Source organism: Equus asinus, chromosome 6, assembly GCF_041296235.1.
Source record: "Equus asinus isolate D_3611 breed Donkey chromosome 6, EquAss-T2T_v2, whole genome shotgun sequence".
Taxonomy (NCBI): Eukaryota; Metazoa; Chordata; class Mammalia; order Perissodactyla; family Equidae; genus Equus; species Equus asinus.
Window position 1 is genome coordinate 66,875,551 of NC_091795.1, and position 20,305 is coordinate 66,895,855.

The 20,305-nt window shown below is 39.1% G+C and overlaps 1 protein-coding gene across 7 annotated transcripts in view; it reads right to left on the reverse strand.

Moving 5' to 3' along the window:
* MTA3 (metastasis associated 1 family member 3) overlaps window positions 1-20,305 on the reverse strand; it is a 192,678-nt gene that overhangs the window by 35,169 nt on the left and 137,204 nt on the right. For all 7 annotated transcript variants that reach the window (XM_044772308.2, XM_070512183.1, XM_044772303.2 and 4 more), the window contains one exon: window positions 11,655-11,843. In XM_044772308.2, coding sequence (XP_044628243.1) covers window positions 11,655-11,843 — 189 coding nt within the window. The remainder of the gene's footprint in view (window positions 1-11,654; window positions 11,844-20,305) is intronic.

Genomic DNA, 20,305 nt, shown 5'->3' on the forward strand with positions numbered 1-20,305 from the left:
GTATGTAAGTCGTAACCGTAACGGCACAAGCAACATCTCCCAGTGTGTCTACTCCTGATGCAGTATCATTTCTCCCTCAACCCTCACTTATGACTTTATGGGAGTTTCCTATGAGACGTCAATAAAAGAAGAAAAAAAATCTGAATGTGGCAGATGACTTTGCATGATATACTGGCACCAACCAGAATTATACTAGAATTATACCAGAATTATACTGCCGTGTTTCAGCCCCAAGCAGAAGTGGCTCTGAAGCACAGTGAAGAGGGAGATCCTTTTGGACGGTGGAACATTACACTGAACATCTGGTTTTCTACACTGAGTTAAAGGAGAGATGGCCAGTGGTACTAATCTATATGCATTCATGGACGGTGGTTATTTATTTGTGACAATGATCAGGGACTTGAAAGGAATCAGATTACCTCTAACAAAGAGGCTTAGGAAAGAGGTTTGTGGACAGACACCTCAGGATGGGCCTGAGTGTGAGGACATTTGTATCCTCACGCTCACTCAAAGGGTCCCTTGCAGAGGAGGTTCTAATTAATCAGTTGGATAGGATGATCTCTATAGCTATCAGCCAGCCTCCTTCCCCAGCCACACCAATGAGTGCTCAAAGGATACATAAACCAAGTAAGGAGACAGAGATTACACAGAGATGTCCTCTCCCTAAATCTGATCTGATTACTCAGGTGTCCAACGTGCAAGGGAGAGAGTACAATGGGCCTCCAACACGGCACCATTCCTGGTATATGTCAGTTACATTAGACTCTCAGTATCTTGGAATAGCAGCTGTCTGTTCTCATTGAACAGACAATTATTCTAGATATGATTTGCCTTTTCTGCCTGTAATGCACTGGCTAGTAATACCAGCCACAGACTTATGAAAGACTCATTCCCAGAGAACACTGCTTCTAATGCAGGGCTCAGAACCTTCAGGAATAAAGGTTTGGGTCACCCTAATCAACCAAGAACTCTGGTCTTCTAAGGTACAGAGGGGAGGAGAATAGTAGGGGAATCTGATTCTGAATGCCAACAAAACCTCAGGATGAGTTTTGGAAAAGGAGAAGAGCCATCCCGGATGGCCTAGTGGTTAAGTTTGGCGTGCTCTGCTTTGGCAGCCCACGTTTGGTTCCCAAGCACAGAACCACACCACTCACCTGTCAGTAGCCATGCTGTGGTGGCAGCTCACATAGAAGAACTAGAAGGACCTACAACTAGAATATACAACTAGGTACTGGGGCTTTGGAGTGAAAAAAAAAAAAAAGAGAGAGAGGGAAATAAAATAGTTAAAAGAAAAAAAAAGAAATGGAGAAAGGAAGACTAAAGAAGCTATCTATATTTCTTTCCTTGGTATAATTATTTTCCTTCTGCACCCACAATTCCCTTTCTATTTTTATATAAGGTCTCTTGGTGGTGATTTTACCTTTATAATTTAATGCAGAAGTTACAAGCTATAAAGACAGAGTTCTGACTAAAACCAGAGGAAGAATAAACATCAACCAGAGATGGATGCTGTGCCATTAAATTTGGGCCTACTCATTTAAGGAAATACCCTTGAACAAGGACGCAGACATACATGCCAGGTTTAGCCACGCTAACAAACCTGAATGATACTTTGATAGAGAAGTGACCAACATCAAGAGGAGACTGCATGCAGGGAGACTGGATAGTTTGGCAAGACCAATGGCTGACATATCATATTCTTTTGGGGCATCTGTGTTGACCTTTCTGCCATCCATACTTGACATCATGGATGCCAAGCAGCAGAGAGCATGGGCATTTCCACTGTTTCTGGAATTGTAGCATCCAAGCCTTGTTCTCCAGTCTTCCCAGAGATTCTATGAGAACCTAATATCCTGTATTCCTTTGTGCTTAGATATAGTGAATTCTGTACTTAGCAAGTAAGAACCCTAATATAACAATAATCTATTCTTTCTTCTAAACTACGTGAGGCTGAGTTTCTCTCACTTGTAATTAAAAGCACTCTAATACAAAAATCGGTAAGAAGTGCAGTGTTCTTACTAAGAATAGACCCTAGATACATAGCATTTATAGACACAGTCAAGGTAGAACAGAATCAAGCAAGATTGGTAGTAAAGAGAGCAGATGTCATAGTTGGGCTTCTATAGAAAATTGCCAGCGAGATATTAGACATTGCTCCTGACTTCACAAGTCCTGGCTGTGAAGTTATCTAAACTTGGATCCCCTGGCCCTCCTGGAGGTCCTGTTCACTTTCTAACACTCTTTAATAAATTTCGTTCTTCTTAAACTAGCTCACTCAAATGGATTCTGTTGTCTCCAATTATGACTTGCTCAGTAAGTACCCTTTCCAATTTCCTTGTAGTTCACCTTCTTATACTGCAAACCCAAACGTTATATTTCCAGGACTCTCTCGTGATTTATTTCTACCCATCAGACGTATGTGTATAAGACCTAAATTCAGAAATGAATTAAGCAGAGATAGAGAGGACAGTGCACAAGGCATCCATTTTACTGCAGCAGAACTAGGAGGCACAAAATCGTTCTAGAGCCAATAACTCTGGTAGAGGTTGCCTGATCCCAAGATCATGGTTAAAGTAGTGTGGTTCTAGAGCCGAGGGTAACCCAGCAGCTTCCCAGTTTCCATCCGGGGCAGAGGTAGGAGCTCACTTGCTGAATCATTTCTGTGGGGTTGTTCTCAAGTCCAGCCTGAAGCCTCCTTCTCCAACCCTATCAGTGATTTTAAGCACCTAATTTCCAAAATCAAATTCCATTATAATACCTCCTGTAAGTTTGTTATCTGCAACTAAAGCCTAAATGATAGAAGAGCTAGGAAATACCCTTTGCCAAAAGAAGTTTCTATGGCAAAGGACTTCATTGCATGAATGGAGAGAGACTTTGCTACTTTGCACTTTGAACTTTTCAGGTTCCTCTGCATATTTCAGGTCCTGCTTCTGCTTAGCATGTAGAAATCCACAATCATTTCTTTAAAAGATCTTTAAAAGATCATGGATTGCCTGAAGCAAAAAAAAGTAATAATACACTGTGGGATTTAGAACAGATGCAGAAATAAAATGTATGACAACAAAAGCACAAGAATAGCAGGGAATAACTAGAAGTGTATTGTTACATGGTTCTTATAATCTACGTGACCTAAGTATTACAGTAATTGATTTGAAGGTACACTATAGTACATTAAAGATGCATACTGTAAACCACCAAACAAAACAAAAGTTTAATCAGTAAGCCTCTAGGAGGGAAAAAATGGAAATAAAAAAATTAGTCAAAAAGGAGGAAAGAACAATGGGACAAATGGAAAATTAATACTAAGATGATGGATTTAAACCAATGATTATATTAAAGGTAACTGGTCTAAAGGCCCCAAGTAAAAGGTAGAGGTTGTCAGATTGGTTTTTAAAAAAAAGATCCAGCTACAAAAAACCCACTTTGGAAATAAATAAGATGAAAATAAAAGGATGCAAACAAAATATATCATGTAAACAATGAAATAAAGCTGGAGTGGTTATATTAAGAGGAAACACAGACTTCACCACAAGGAATATTGCCATGGGGAGAGAGTCATGATGTAAAGATCAAAGGGTCAATTCATCAGGAGAACACAACAATCCTATATATGTATATACCTCATAACGCAGTTTCAACATAATCAAAGCAAAAACCTATACAATTGAAAAGAGAAAGCCACAACTATAGCTAGCGACTTTTGATACTGCTCTCTCAGCAAATAATAGAAAGAGCGGACAGGAAAGCAGTGAGGCTCCAGAAGACTTGAAAAAACACTATCAATAAACTTAACCTAAGTAGCATTTATCGAACGTTCTACCTAACAGCAAAACATCCATTCTTTTCAAGAGTACATGGCACATTCACCATAATAAACCATAAACTGGGTCAGAATTCCTCAAATCTCAAAAATGTAAAACACGGGTTTTTTTTTTTGTTTGTTTGTTTTTTTACAAAATATGTTTTCTAAACAAAAGAGAACTGGAATTCAGTAACAGAAAAATACATGGAAAAAACCCCACACATAAGTGGAACTTCTAAATAATCCATGAGTCAAAAAACCCCCAAAATCACAAGGAAAAATGAAAATACTCTGAAGGAATGAAAATGAAAACACAACTTATCAAACTTTGCAAGATGAAGCTAAATAGAGCAGTGCACAGAGGGAATCCATACACCCCCTTTGTTGAGCAGGAAGAATTCGGACAGGGCGAGAGACCTCAGAAAGCCCCCATTGGTGGTGATGTGGGTGTGCAAAACGGTGATCAGCTACTAGTGGAGACCAGGCGAGAAAACCCCTCGCTTTCCAGCTCCTTCTCTCATTCAAAGTCTGCTACCGGAGAGGGACTAGAAACCATCCCACCCCTGGGTCCCACGCCAAGTGCCACTGGAGAGACACTGGAAAGTCTCTCACATCCAGAAACCCCTGCCAACAAAAGGCAGCACAAGGCAGAGACTGGCTCCCACAAGGGTGCTGCGGGAAGAGCAAAATGCTGCGGGAGCTCCGCCTCTGAGACTCAGGCACACGAAGCCTGCCTAAGCCGGAGCTGGAAGAGGACAGCTAAGAAACCCTAGAGCCTTCAACCATGAACCTGCAGCCAGCAACGAGCAACACCATTCTACCACCGGGGGAAGGGCAAACATGTGGAGAGGCTGCAGTGCAGGGCCCACGGAGGCTGGGACAGGAACACTGAAAAACCCTTCCACGTTCCAGGCCCCACACTAAGCAGGGTAACAATCCAAAGTCTGTGGATGTTCAGATCACCTCCCATTTACCCTTCGGTGAGGGAGGGACCAGCCCCTCAAAACAGTATAAGATGGCCAGACATACAACACACGACACGGGAGACAAAACAGATGAGATTGATAGCAGTTTACTAGTCAGATATAACCATAGCCCACAGAAGAGGACACCATGCAGCGCCACACGGGGGTTGTACTTGGGAACAGTGAGCCAGAAGGGGCTGTGAAAGCGAGGCTCTGTGTAACAAGAGGGTGAGGTGTGCCCTAGCTCCTAAAGAAGGTTCCCATGGGAGGATGTGATTGGCTTGTTTGAATAATTTTGCAGGCTGACAGGAAACTGAAACGGTTAGGTTGAAGTCTGGGTGCTAGGGGAACTGGCTAGGTGGGGAGCCTTTCTGGCTGGGTTAAGGGGCAAGAGCTGGGGAAATCACAGTGAAGCTTTTGAAGCCCTATGAGGCTCAAAGACGTCAAGGCAGTACATGAAATTTCACGACTTCCAACACAATGGTGCACCAAAGGCAACTAGAACAACAAAAACATCCAAACATGGCCCAGCTACAGACTAGAGAGGCTCAACTCCCCACAATAATGGCCTAGAAAGAGAAGAGGCACACTCGTTTCAGAATAGAAATACTATTTAACTCAGTCTCTGTCATTGTTTACACAAGATGTTCTGCATCCAATCAGAAATAAAAGACATTTAAAAAGGGCATGAAAACAAATGTCCCGTTTTCAAGAAATAAATCAGGCAACAGACAGAAAACCAATATGGCCCCAAATGTTGGAAATATCAGATAGGAACTTTAAAATAACTATTATTAATAAATTAAAGAACTAGTTGAAAAGATGGACACCACACATGAATAGAGTAGGAATTTAAAGGGAGACAAAAAGCATAAAAAAGAATAAAATATGAATGTTAAAACAAAACATGCTATCATATTTGAAAAATTCCTTTAACAAGTTTATCAATATACTGGACACAGCAGAGGAAACACTTAGTACTAGAAGATAGACCAACACAAATCACACAAACTAAAACACAAACAGAAAATCTCAGCTCCAGGAAACTCAGCGAACTACAAGTAGAATAATCACAAAGAAAAACACAGCCCGGGGCCGGCCCCGTGGCCGAGTGGTTAAGTTCAGGCATTCCACTTAGGCGTCCCAGGGTTTCGCTGGTTTGCATCCTGGGCGTGGACATGGCACTGCTCATCAAGCCACATTGAGGCTGCGTCCCACAAGCCACAACTAGAGGGACCAACAATTAAAATATACAGCTGTGTACCGGGGGTCTTTGGGGAGAAAAAGGAAAAATAAAATCTTGAAAAAAAAAACCCACACCCAGGCATAATGTAGCAGTAAAACTACTAAAAACCAAAAATAGAGAGAAAATCTTGAACACAAAGAAACATTTACATGCATAGGAACTTTTCATCAGAAACTATATAAGCCAGAGAGAGACACATCTTTAGACTATTGAAAGAGAAAAGGGGAAAAAAAGAATGATATTTTTATTTTACATTATAAATATAAATATTTTATATATTATAAAAATTATATTCTTATTTTTAAAAATGAAATATATTTTTAAAGGGGACAGTAGAAAGTTTTTGATAAAGCTGAAATCATTGTCCGCCAAACGTATACTACCAACAAACAAATACACTAGAAGAAATGTTTCAAATAAAAAATCTAGGCTTTGGGAGCTGGCCCCGTGGCCGAGTGGTTAAGTTTGCGAGCTCCGCTGCAGGCGGCCCAGTGTTTCGTTGGTTTGAATCCTGGGCGCGGACATGGCACTGCTCATCAGACCATGCTGAGGCAGCGTCCCACATGCCACAACTAGAAGGACCCACAACGAAGAATATACAACTATGTACCGGGGGGCTTTGGGGAGAAAAAGGAAAAAAATAAAAGCTTTAAAAAAAAAATAGCTTTAAAAAAAAAAAAATCTAGGCTTCAACCTTAAAAATAGACACTAGGATAAGACACACTATGTAAGCCCAAAGCAAGCTGAAGGAAAAAAATAATAACATAAAAGCAGAAATCAAGGAAACAAAAAAACAAGCAAACCAAAAGCTGGTTCTTGACAAAGATCAATAAAATTGATAAACCTCTACCCCAACTGATGAGGGAAAAAGAGAGAGCTAAATAGTATAAGGAAGGTAAGAGGGGTCATCACTACAGATCTATATATCCCACAGACCTTAAAAAAGGATAACATGAGGATATTATGCACTTTATGACAATAAACTAGACAACTCGAGACAAAATAGACAGGGACAGAGACGTCAGCAAGACAGAGGAGTAGGAGATACTAGTCTTTGTCCTCGAACAAACAACAATAATTAGATGGCCACTGACAAACGAAAATAGCCCTGGGAGGGCACAAGAGTCAAAGTAAGAACCTACAAAAAAAAGAAAAGAACCTATAGCAACACACTAGAGCAGAACAACAGAGAATAACTGCAGAGAAAAGACCAGTGCCAAGACACCTGGAAATGGCTAAGAGTGCAGGGTATCAGTATAAGCCACACAAAGGGTGCCACTGCGGTCCCCAGTGGCCTGCTCTGCAAGGAGCCGGGCAGCCTTTGCCACTGAGGACCTCAACAGCCCCCACGAAAGGCACAGAATCCCTGCAGCTTTTTTTTTTTTTTTTGAGGAAGATTAGTCCTGAGCTAACTGCTGCCAATCCTCCTCTTTTTGCTGAGGAAGACTGGCCCTGAGCTAACATCCATGCCCATCTTCCTCTACTTTATATGTGGGACGCCTACCACAGCATGGCTTGCCAAGCGGTGCCATGTCCGCACCTGGGATCCGAACCGGCGAACCCCAGGCTGCCGAAGTAGAACACGCACACTTAACCACTGCGCCACCGGGCCGGCCCCCCTTGCAGCTTTCACAGCAGAGGACTCTAGCGTTTCTTGGTGTGGACCTCAGTAGCCTGCTCTGCAGAGGAACAGCAGCAGCTCTTGCCACTGAGGTAACCAACAGCCACTGGGGCTGCTAACCTCCTAGAGAGGGAGACGCCACAGCACCCCTCCCAAAACACTGCTGTGTCTCCCACCCCAGGAACAGGGAGGCCAGCCCCGACCTCCAACCCCTTGGACACCTCGGACCCCAGAGCCCTGGCTGCTCTGCACACACCTGCACTTCAGACCTCAGTTCCATGCTGCTCCACATGTGCCCACATCTTAGGCACCAGAGCTACTGACACTGTGGGCTAGCCAGCAACCCAATCCCCAGGCTGCTGTCACTCTGCAAGCATATATGCTCCACTCCTGGCTCTGAGGCTGATCCAAGTGTGCCCACAACTCAGCACCACTGCCACCACAAGACCACTCCAAAGCCAGACCCAGTGCCAAGAGGGATTCCCTTGGCCACGACATACCTCATGAGAGAAAATGATCAGCAGGTCCCCACCAGCCTTTGCTACCAAAGATCACAGCAACCCTCACTGCCGCTGCAGACAGCCAAGGCTTTGCTATTGAGGACCCCTGCCCTCTTTACCAATTCTGACCTCAGCTGATGGAGATGAACATAGACTATGCACCCGGGCCTCGCCAAGACTGGTGCCATCACATCCCATCCATTAGATACCCTTGCACCCACCCGCAGGAGAAGGTCTTTCCCCACAAAAACCAGTCTAAAGTGTGTGAGAGGTGACTGCTCCGTCAAATGCAGATACCAAGACAAGGCTATGAGAAACAAGAAAAATTAAAGAAACGTGACACCACCAAAGGAACACAGTAACTTTCCAGCAACTTATCCCAAAGAAATGTAGATCTATGATTTGCCTGACAAAGAATTCATAATAATTGTTTTAAGGAAGCTCAATAAGCTACTAGAAAACAACAGATAAACAACTCAATGAAATCAGGAAAACAAGACACAAACGAAACAAGAAATTAAACAGAGAGAGAGAAATCATAGAAAAGAACCAAATTCTAAAGCTGAAGAATACAACGAATTAAATGAAAAATACATCAACAGACTTCATGAAGCAGAAGAAAAGAACCTGTGAACTCACAGACATGTCATTAGAAATTATCCAGTCAGAAGAGGAAAAAGAAAAAAGAAAGCAGATCCACTTAGCAGAAAGAAGGAAATAACAAAGATCAGAGCAGAAACAAATGAAGTAGAAGCTAGAAAAATAACAGAAAAGATCAATGAAACTAAGAACTGGTTTTTCGAAAAGATAAATAAAATTGACAAATCTTTAGCTAGGCTAAGAAAAAAGAAGGCTCAAATAAATAAAATCAGAAATGAAGGTGGAGACATTACAACTGATACTGCAGAAATACAAAGGATCATAAGAGACTACTATGAACAATTACACGCCAACAAATTGGATAACCCAGAAAAAAATGGATAAATTCCTAGAAACACACAACCCACTTAGACTGAATCATGAAGAAATAGAAAGTCTAAAGAGACCTATAACTAACTGGGAAGGAGACTGAATCAGTAATCAAAACCCTCCAACAAAGAAAAGCTCAAGACAGGTGGCTTCACTGGAGAATTCTACCAAACATCTAAAGAAACATTAATGCCAGCCCTCCTCCACACCCTCACCAATGTTCATCTCTCTGTCTCTTTGATAACAGCCATCCTAACAGGTGTGAGGTGATATCTCAATGTGTTTCCGATTTGTACTTCCCTGATGATTAGTGATGCTGAATGCCTTTTCATGTAACTGTTTTTCACCAGTGAGTATGATGTTAGTTTTGGGCTTGTCATATACGGCCTTCAGGTTTATGTATTACAAGTATGGGGTGGGAGGGAGATAATAAGTTTAAAAACAGCCAAAACTACAAAAAACACAAACCCTTTGGGGAGTTAGTCTCCTGACGTTCTATCTTCCTTAAGGTTTTTGACACTGGAGGCCAATACCAATCTCCAGTGTACAACAAATCTAGCACGGACTGACTAATGACCAAGCATTCTAACTACCTTCAGCAAAAACTAACATAGACCATACTACACATTTATAAGAATTTTGTTAGATCATGAAAGTTAACAAAAACCATCTAATAGAACTATTACTATTATACTCCTTTCCATAGGGTTACCTTATCTCATAGCAACGTCAGCCTCTTTGTCCAAGCACACTGTACCAAGCTACTGTGCAGAGTTATCTCCTAGTCCTGGGTTAAGTGCCCAGGAGTGCTGTATGCAAGTTTCAAAATTCAGTGTATACTTTCCAATCTGCTCTTTTTTCCCTTTACCATCAGAGATCCAGAATATGCCAGTTAACTACACGAAGCCACGCCTGAGTTGAGTGGCACAACTAATAGCTCCCTCCCCAATGCACCCATAATACTTGGTCTTACTACTGACAGAAATAATTACATTATTTTTCGCTTGGGAGTAGTCTTCCAATCCCTTGATCTTGACTATGAACTCATTCCCTGCAGTAAGGACCACATTAAATTTCTGTTGCAAGCCTAGTGCCTACCTGAAGGCCTGGCACGTTGCAGGTACTCGACAAACATTTGCTGCACTGAACTGAGTTCAGAATGATAACGAGAACATACAATGAGCATGTCACACTCAGTGCAGGGAAAAGGAGTTTCACTTTAGAATTTCTCGTCTTCTACTCCTTTATCAGACCCAAAGATTTGTTCTTACGAGAGTTTTGTTTTCGTAGTTTCTACTTAGTGGTATAGCTATATTATATTAATAACTGCTATATTAATAACATTGCACTATTGTGTTATTCTGACCATCTGAAGCTAAATGCCACCAATGCATTTTTTACATTCTCAGCTGCATATCCTATAAATTGAAATCATGACATATAACAATCTGAGTATGAGTGAAGTTTTGCCAGAAGAACAAATGTCAGTGACAACAGCTTTAATTATCAGGTTTGGGATTTAATGTAGCAGTGCATATTGATAAACAATAATCTTGCTTCAGAAACATTCGAAAAAGATGCAACAACAAAGGCAGGATATTAGCTCACAGCAAATTCTTCACAGACTATAAAGATTCTATTTTCATAATTAAAAAAAGGATGACTGCTATAGAAAGCTATTTATGGACTTCTCAAGTAGAAATTTCCCCATTTCAGAGATTATAAACTTCAAGAGAGCAATTCCACAAATACAAAGACAAAAAGAAGTACATAATAGTGGATAAGATTATCTAGTATTTAAAATGCAACTCAGATACTGCATATCATTAAGAGAAGCCAAAGATCAAAAGCTCACAAAGCAAATTCCCCTATTCTACTTGGTACAGGTCATTTCTAAGGTAAAGGTCCACATCAAATTCAAGCTCAACAATTAGTAAGATAACTAGAAAAACATCAAAGGTCTAAAAGAGAGCAACAAGCTTAAAAAGCAGAGATCAGAGGGGCTGGCCCCGTGGCCGAGTGGTTAAGTTCACACGCTCCGCTGCAGGCGGGCCAGTGTTTCGTTGGTTCCAATCCTGGGTGAGGACATGGCACTGCTCATCAAACCACGCTGAGGCAGCGTCCCACATGCCACAACTAGAAGGACCCACAACTAAGAATATACAACTATGTACCAGGGGGCTTTGGGGAGAAAAAGAAAAAAAATAAAATCTTTAAAAAAAAAAAAAAAAGCAGAGATCAGAAACATTTAGTGTAAAAGGTTAGAAAAGCTGTCCATATTTTAAACTTGGAACTCAGAGAGAGGTGAAGAGGATGAACTCATACTGCCAAGGTTTACAGCCAGAACTCAGGGCCTCCTGACCCTGGGTCTTAACAGCTACTTCCTAGAACAAATGTCAATTTCTCCCTCTACAAGACTGGCCTTCATTCTATGTTGAGTAGACAAAAATTACTGGCTTGCTAAATGAATACTTTGAAGCTTACCAGATTTCTAAAACAAATAAAATATTCCCACTCCAACATTTTATTTTATTCCCAATTTTCTACTTACAAAGTCTTGACGTATGTCGTTGAAGTCTTTGCCATACTTTTCCAGTGCCTCTTCAAATAAACTAGCTTCAGAGGCCGACCATTCTTCCATTTCATCTCTGCATAAAACAGGTCCTCCAAGTGGTACTAAGACACTAATCGCACTGCTCAAATCATAGCTGTGTCTATACAACGTATCCATAGCATGAAACTAAAGAAAACAAATAAGAGGGAAAAGATCAGACAGAAATACAAACTTGCTAGATTATTTAAGAAGAGACATACTAAAATGCATGATGCACTTAATTAAAATAATATACTTAAGTAGTAATTCTTTAAGTAACAAAATTAAGAAAAATTTAAAGAGATTACTTATTTAAAATATCATTTATTGCTTTAAGAAAATACTGATTTGTACCTTTTAAGGTATGTACTTTTTTAAATGCATCCGTTTGTTAGAGCAACCTAACCATGAAGATCCAGAACCTCCAGGCATTAAATTGGAAACCCAGTAAGTTTCAACATCCTTTTGGTCAAAAATGCCAGTCACTTCAGCTATTGTACAAGTTTGGCACAGCCTTTCTTGACAAGGGAATAATAGATTATATATAAGTGAATGAGAGAAATATTCTCATCTTAGATTAAGGAAATGATGTACTAAGGACAAAAGATGGGAAGAAAACAATGAACTGACAATGATGGTAAGACAAAACAAAATTACACATCCATTAAAAAAAATTACATATGCAAGTTAAAATAGTCACTTGGTTGAGATTTTGTAAGACCACGAACAGATGACTAGGCTTGCCTGAAATAGCTGGGCCAGTGTGGATTCCCTAAATATTTCAAGGGAGAGTGATTTGAAAGGAGGAAAGATAGATTAGGATAATATACAGATGATCCCCAATTTACAACGGTTTGCTTACGATTTTTTGACTTTACAATAGTGCAAAAGTGAAACCCTACTTTGAATTTTCATCTTTTCCCAGGCTAGTGGTATGCAGTAGGATAATCTCTTGTGATGCTAGGTAGTGGCAGAGAGCCACAGCTCCCATGGGGTCAGCCACATGATCACGAGGGTAAGCAACGGATACACTTACAACCATGCTGTACCCAGATGACAACCACTCTGTTTTTCACTTTCAGTATCGTATTCAATAAATTACATGAGACATTCAACACTTCATTATAAAATAGGCTTTGTGTTAGATGATTTTGCCCAACTGCAGGCTATTGCTAAGTGCTCTGAGCACGTTTAAGGTAGGCTAGGCTAAGCTTTGATGTTCGGTAGATTAGGTGTATTAAACACATTTTCAACTTACGATATTTTCAATTTACAATGGGTTTATTGGAAAGTAACCCCATCATAACTTGAGGAAGGTCTATAACTGGATTTTTGCAAAAATACCTTGGGTCCAGCTTATTTAAAAAATATTCTCCTCCTATCAGAAGCAGTGAATAAACTAGGTTCTAAAACTTTCTAAGTTTTGAAAAACTTTTGATGGTTTTTCTACTAGAGAGAAAGAGCTTCATTTATAACACGTATGCACATTTGTATGTGTAGCAGGAAAATTGCAACACAGGACCATCAGCTCTGTCTCTGGATAAGCATGTAGGTGTGGCGCAGATTTGGTGGGCAAGGTGGTCAAATCTTTGCCAAGTGAGAAGTAGTTCTGTTTAAACTTTCCAACATATGAAAGCCAAGTCTTGCACCTTTACACAAACTATCTTCTAATATTTATTTAAAAATTCTCAAGTGGCTATAGCGTCATATCTATGTGACAACACATCTCTCAGAAATTTAGCTTATAAGTGAACCCTAAATGTCAGGTGGAGGACAGTGCATAGTTCCCTACTGGTACAAGAGCATAAAATAACCTCATGTATCAAATAACATGTATTACAGAGAAAAAATTACTAGCAGCAGTATGTATTAAAAAATATATTTATATCACGATACATTAAGACATTGAATAAGGACATGGAATATAAATTTACTGACAGAGCTATGGGCAGGATGTAGGACATACAGACATGTTGAGGAACAGTAATAACTCTTTAACAAGGGCTGACATCTCATCAAAATAAATCATTAGAGTCCACAAAACAAAAACAGGTAGAGATTTCATGGTCAATTTCCAAGTTATAATCACAGCTAAGACAATCATGTAATAACTTCAACTTTTAAGTGAATTTCTTCTCTCTCTTCTGCAGTAGGGGATACAAAGATGTTAAACTGATCTTTATTCTTTGCTTGTGTTCTGCCAACTTCAGAATCAAGCTCCACATCTCTAGCTAACCTTCTCACTTGACAGACTCAGCAGTTTAGCTGTGGTGTACACTGTTACACACTTTTACATCATCCCTGAAACTAAATAATTACTGTTTCTGGATAACTAATCTATGAAAAGTAAGTTTAACAGCATTTAGAAGTCCCTTCAATTAATATATTTCCGTAAACTATTTTTTAAATTCCCAAATTTACAATGGATAACAAAATTAAAAAAGATTAAATGGTATTCAAAATCAGTAATTACACAAATTAACTGTGCTGCTGAGATTTCTCAGGAGCTAGAAGTAATTTTTATAATTAACAGGTGCTCTGAAACCAAAAGTCACAGAATTAAATGAGTTCTTCTCAGCTGATATTATACCAACCACTCAAGGCATGAATCAATTTTCAGTCTTCTGTTCATGCTAGATAAATGAAAATGCTTTTCTTATACGCACTTTTAAAAATCATGATGGGCTATTATCTAATAAGGCTTCAAAGAACCAAAGTAGTATCTTAGTCTTTTTTTTTTTGAGGAAGATTAGCCCTGAGCTAACATCTGCCACCAATCCTCCTCTTTTTGTTGAGGAAGACTGGCTCTGAGTGAACATCCATGCTCATCTTCCTCTACTTTATATGTGGGATGCCTGCCATAACATGGCTTGACATGCCGAAGCTGCTGAAGCTAAACGTGCAAACTTAACTGCTGCACCACAGGTCTGGCCCCTATCTTAGCCTTTATAAGTGATTATGACCAAAATCTCAAGAGATTAAAGCTTCTGTTCTTTACAGAGTCTGTTTGTGTTACTCCACACTGAAGTAAGCATTTGCTTTTGGAAGACTGGCTTCTGTGTTGTGCCACAAATCACATGGAAAGAATCAGTTGGACTTACAGCTAACCGGGAGCCATGAAACCTCCAAAGCCCACCATACCACAGCTCAGAGGACAGCACAGTAATGCTCAGTATGTGTAGGAAACAAACATCCCATCGGGCACACACGCTGTAGAATTCCTAGGGAATAATTCTGTTGAAATTGATGACTAACTTCACAAAGGAAACCAGAGGATCACATTATTTGCTAGGAGTCCATATTAACTCCATCTTTCTGACAAACATATCAGTTCCTTTTGAATAGAGTCTTATATAGTCTATCCTACCCTAAAAAGCTGTAAGACACGGAAGAGACTTTCCATAACAGAAGAGACAACAGCCAGTAATAACTCACAGAAATAAGCCAAGAGAAGACAGGAGTTTGACATATAACCAATGACTATGGTTTATCAGCAAGGTAAAAACTCGAAGAGCCAGATGTATAAGAGAACATACTGGCTGATTCTACTTATATAAACTTTGAGAAAAGTAACAATTGATGGTGACAGAAGTCAGAATAGTGATTACTTCAGAAAGGGGAATCGCTGACTGAGAGGGCGTGAGGGAACCTTTTGGGATTCAGGTAATATTCTTTATTAGATCTGGGTGGTGGTTACAGAGATGTACAGTCATGCATGGCTTAACAACGGAGATACATTCTGAGAAATGCATCATTTGTTGACTTCATCGTTATGCGAGAATCAGAGAGTCCCCTTCACAAATCTAAATGGTAAGGCCTACTATACACCTAGGCTATATGGTACTAATCTTATGGTACCGCAGTCGTACACACAATCCATCACTGAGCGAACCGTAGTTATGTGGCGCATAACTGTATACATATGTAAAAATTTATAACTGTGCACCTAAGTGTAGGGTACTTCATACATTTTACTGTATGTATACCTCAATTTAAAATAAGATAACGAATTTAAAAACTAAACATAAAGAAAACTGTAAGTCTTCCCTACAGATAAATACTTTGCAAAGATACCATCTTTTCATTAGAGATACAGATACACACAAGATCCATTCAAATCTAAATTTTAAAAATCTTAAGAACTCAGCACAAGCTGTTCTCTCTGCCAAATAGCAGTGAAGGTGTTGTCACATTTCATCTCATTCATAACAGATGGAGATGACAAACAGAAGTATTTTAGGAGAAGGACTGACATTGAAATCTTGGCAGTGGAACTCTCATCTTTTGTTCATTAAGCAGAATAACACTATGGTAGACTGCATTATCGTTTGGCAAATATTCACTCCCTCCCCTCGACCTCCATAGGAGGGTATTCTTCCAATCCATTGATGTTGGGCCTGGCCATGTGACTTGACTAGCCAATAGGATGTTAAGACACGTGACTGAAAAGAAACTTAACATGCGTTTGTGCATTTGGACTTGCCCTCTGGTACTACTGACTTTTGTCAACAGAGGATGAGAGATACATGGAAGAGATCTGGGCTTGGCACCTAAAACAACCCAGTCTAGTTCAGCAGAATCCAAGACAATCAGCAGAGGAGTGTACAAGAAATTATGCTTACTGTTATAAGCCACTGAAATTCTGGGCAGTGTAATGGATACTGTGTTTTTCCCCTTTGAGAATAAAGAATTTATTCAGCCAGTGCTAGAAGCGCTGTGAGAAGACAGATTTCAGCTATTGGTCCTCTTTGGAATGATCTCAATTTAAGAAAGATTCATCCCCCAAGGTCATGTCCTCTTTCTGGGCAGCCTGCATCCAATGATGCAGCAGCATAAAGGCCCAGCCTTTCACTATGATTTGGGACAACTCTTCAGAGCATCCCATGGAGGCCTTCACTTAGACTGTACCATGGCCCATCTTCTCCCTCTGTTCAATCCTGCCTCCGTCTCTGCTCCTTCACAGGTGCTGATCCCAAAGGTACCTCCTAACAAAGTCCTGCATGCAAATCTCCATCTCAGAGGCTGTTTCCCAAGAACCCAACCTGTAACATGCAGCACCGTTTTGACAATTATTAAGTTATGCATATATTCAATACTAACTATTGATTTGCTCAGTTAAAATTTTACAGAAAATGTATATCTCTAGCACAAATTACAGCATTCAGAACATCAAATCTATTGAAAAATCAATGAGCATTAACGAGCATATGGTTTTTTCCAAGCAGAAGGTGAATATAAACTCTCATGAGTAAATCCCAAACCGTGATTAAGGCAAATTTTTTTATATATAAAAGAGAAGTATGCCATCTACTCTCAATTTTTGCTTCACTGCATAGTACAGTACTCAAAACAAAATCCCTCGTTCATCACCAAATTTGTTAAGACTCAGCTGTCATTTACTCACATCAAACTAGAAGACACCTTGAGCCATATTCTTACGTGTACTCATACCTTTTGATTATTATCACGAGAAAGCTACAAGAGTGGCAGTCCATGGTAAGCCCATAGCCCTAAATGCCATTTTCAAACTTCACGTGAGCAGAACTATGGGTTCTTCCCCTGGCTGTGATTCTAGACACAAAGCAGACAAATACACAACACAACTGTGAACACACTGGAGAACAATCAGTGCAGGCAAGGAGAGGCTAAGGCAGTTCAGGAAGAAGTATGAGAGGTGAGCTCCCACACAGACCCAGCTTATACCTTGAGGGCATTTTCTAGACTGCTACAAGGGAGAACAGACCCAAACAGAACGTTTCCTTTTTACTAGGCTGAGGTGAAAGGGGCAAGACCTGGGGAGCAAAATCCTAGGGAGGATTGTATTCCAGCCCCTAAAGGAAATCACAACATATTAAAAGAAGTGGTAACATACGTGTTCTCTGACCACAACCCCCAAGGCAATTAAGATAAATTATGAACCTCATTTCCTCAATTAACTCACAATCAAATACAAAACTGTAAAATAAATTAGGAAATACTCAGAACCAAAAGATAATGAAAATAGTACATATCAAAATATATGAGATACCGCCAAGGTGGTAATCAGAGGGACATTTACAATCTTAAATATTGATAACAGATAAGTAGATAAATAAAATTAATGGGCTAAAACTTGGGCTTAAAAAGCTGGAATAGGAATATCAGAGTAAACCCAAAGAAAAGTAGGAGGAAGAAAATAATAAAGAGCAAAAGTAAATTAAATAGAAAACAAACATATAATAAAGAAAATAAACACCTAAAATCTCATTCTTTTAGACAATAAAAGAGAAATCTCTGGTAAAACTATAAAGACAAAAATGGGAAATGACACAAACAGTAACAGGAATGAAAGGCTATTTACAACTACAAACATAGCAAATCTTTCTAATTAAAAAACACTATGAAAAATTATTTTTATAAATTTGAAAATTTAGGGAAAAATGGAAAATCTCCTAGACTGACATAACTGTCCAAAATAGACTTAAGTAGAATAAAGACTTATTCTAATTATAAATCAAATTATAACCACAACCCAAACTGAGGGACATTCTACAAAAGAAAAGGCCTGTACTCTTAAAAAAAAAAAACCACGGTCATGAAAGACAGAATGAGGAACTGTTCAGGATTGAAGGAAATTAAAGAGATATGACACCTAAATGCAACAAGTGATTCTCAAGTAGATTTTGGACCAGAAAAGAATAATTTTTCTTTTGTTATAAAGGACATTACTGGGACAACTAGCAAATCTGATGAAAGCCTCTAGATTAATTAACAGTGCTACAGCAAGGCTCACTTCCTGAATCTGACAATTGTACCGTCGTTATGTAAGAGAATATCCTTGTTCTTTTAGGAAATACCTCTTCAAATATTTAGCGATAAAGGGACATCCATCCTGAAACGTACTCTCAAACTATTCAGAAATAATAATAATATGTATATCTAGAGAGAGAACAATAAAGGAAATGTGGTAAATGTTAGCATTTGGGGAATCTGGGTGAAGGAAACACAGCAAGTCTTAGTACTATTTTTTGTATTATATCAAAACACAAAGATAAGTTTTAAGAACGTATAATCACATGCCTTCATTAACTCACATCTGTAATCCAAATCTTCTCACCAGTTACCCTAGACAAAGCAGTTAGAACAATCTTCCTTCTATTTCCCCACAGTTCAAATCTACAATGATTTTCTGATGCTTCTTAGTGTCAAAGTCATGGGAGAAAAAGAAAAGTAAAGGGCAACATAAAAAATAATAATAATTTAAGCTTAAATTTAAAAGAAAGAGATGGATAAATAGACCTTAATATATACAAGCAATTCTCATAGCACAGTCTGCAGTGTCTCTAAGCTCATTTAATATCATTTTAAAATTCCTATCTGCAATAGATCATCAGACAAAAAGAAGTGTGCCTAATGTACAATATTATTGCCTTAATGGTGTATTTAGAAGGAAGGGAAATTTCCTGTTTCATATTTTTTACTACAGTGGTATTCCATTAGTTCTAATCCTAATTTACAGCCTTGGAAACATGGGTCACACCCATAAGTTTTAGCAAATTGAGTTTTAAAAAATTATGTGATTCTCATTTAATCAATTTTATATTCATTTTGAAGACTAGATTTCTGATGTAAGTTAATGCCTAAAATGTTAATCAAACGATTTATATATTCTGCTGAGTACAATTTCTTTCAATGACATAATAACTGATTTTCAAACTATCCTCAAATTCCCAGTACAGTCATGCACTGGATAACAACGTTTCAGTCAACAATGGACCACATGTATGATGGTGATCTCTTAAGATTAGCACCATACAGGCCGGTGTGGAGTAGGCTATACCATCTCAGTTTGTTCTAAGTACACTCTGTGATGTTCGCACAATGACGAAATCGCCTAAGGACACAGTTAAGTGACACACGACTGTACCCTCAAAGCCCTAAATGAAATGTGTGATTTGAACAGACTCACCAGAATAAAGTGCATGATCAATGGCTAGCATTTTTACAAAGAGTTAATATCTGGAGAATAAAATTATTGTTGGTTAAATCAACTGTCTCTTATCAGGAAGATAAGTTATTTTTTCTAAGCTTCTCTTGGTAGGAAAACTTATATCGTAAAAATTATAGCTTGTTTTAAGGGGAAGATCTTTAAATCGTATAGTGATTTCCTTGTAACAATTACATTAAAATGTATAGTTAATCACAGCCTAATGATCATATTCAAGCTTGATAATCTACTACAATGACAGTAACTATGGCATGACAAAACCTCTTTTACACAATCAATAATGCTGTAAAATCAAAAGAAAGTAAATTAGACTCAACAAAGATTGGGCGGAAAATGCATCATTTTTATCATCATCATCTCAACAATAACAACTAATACTTATTGAGCTCTTACATTGTGCCAGACACTGTTTTAAATGATTTACAAGTATTATCTCGTTTAATCCTCAAGTTGATGCCACATGGTAATCCAGAGACAGGCTTTTCCGGAGGCTGGAAAGAGGATGCTAGAGATCTTGTTCAGGACAGTGAGGCACTGCCTGCTTTCTCTCCCAGGGAGGAGAGGGCCTCAAGAGCCACAAGAGCCCAGTGTTTGTGAACATTACAATAAATGAAGGTGCACG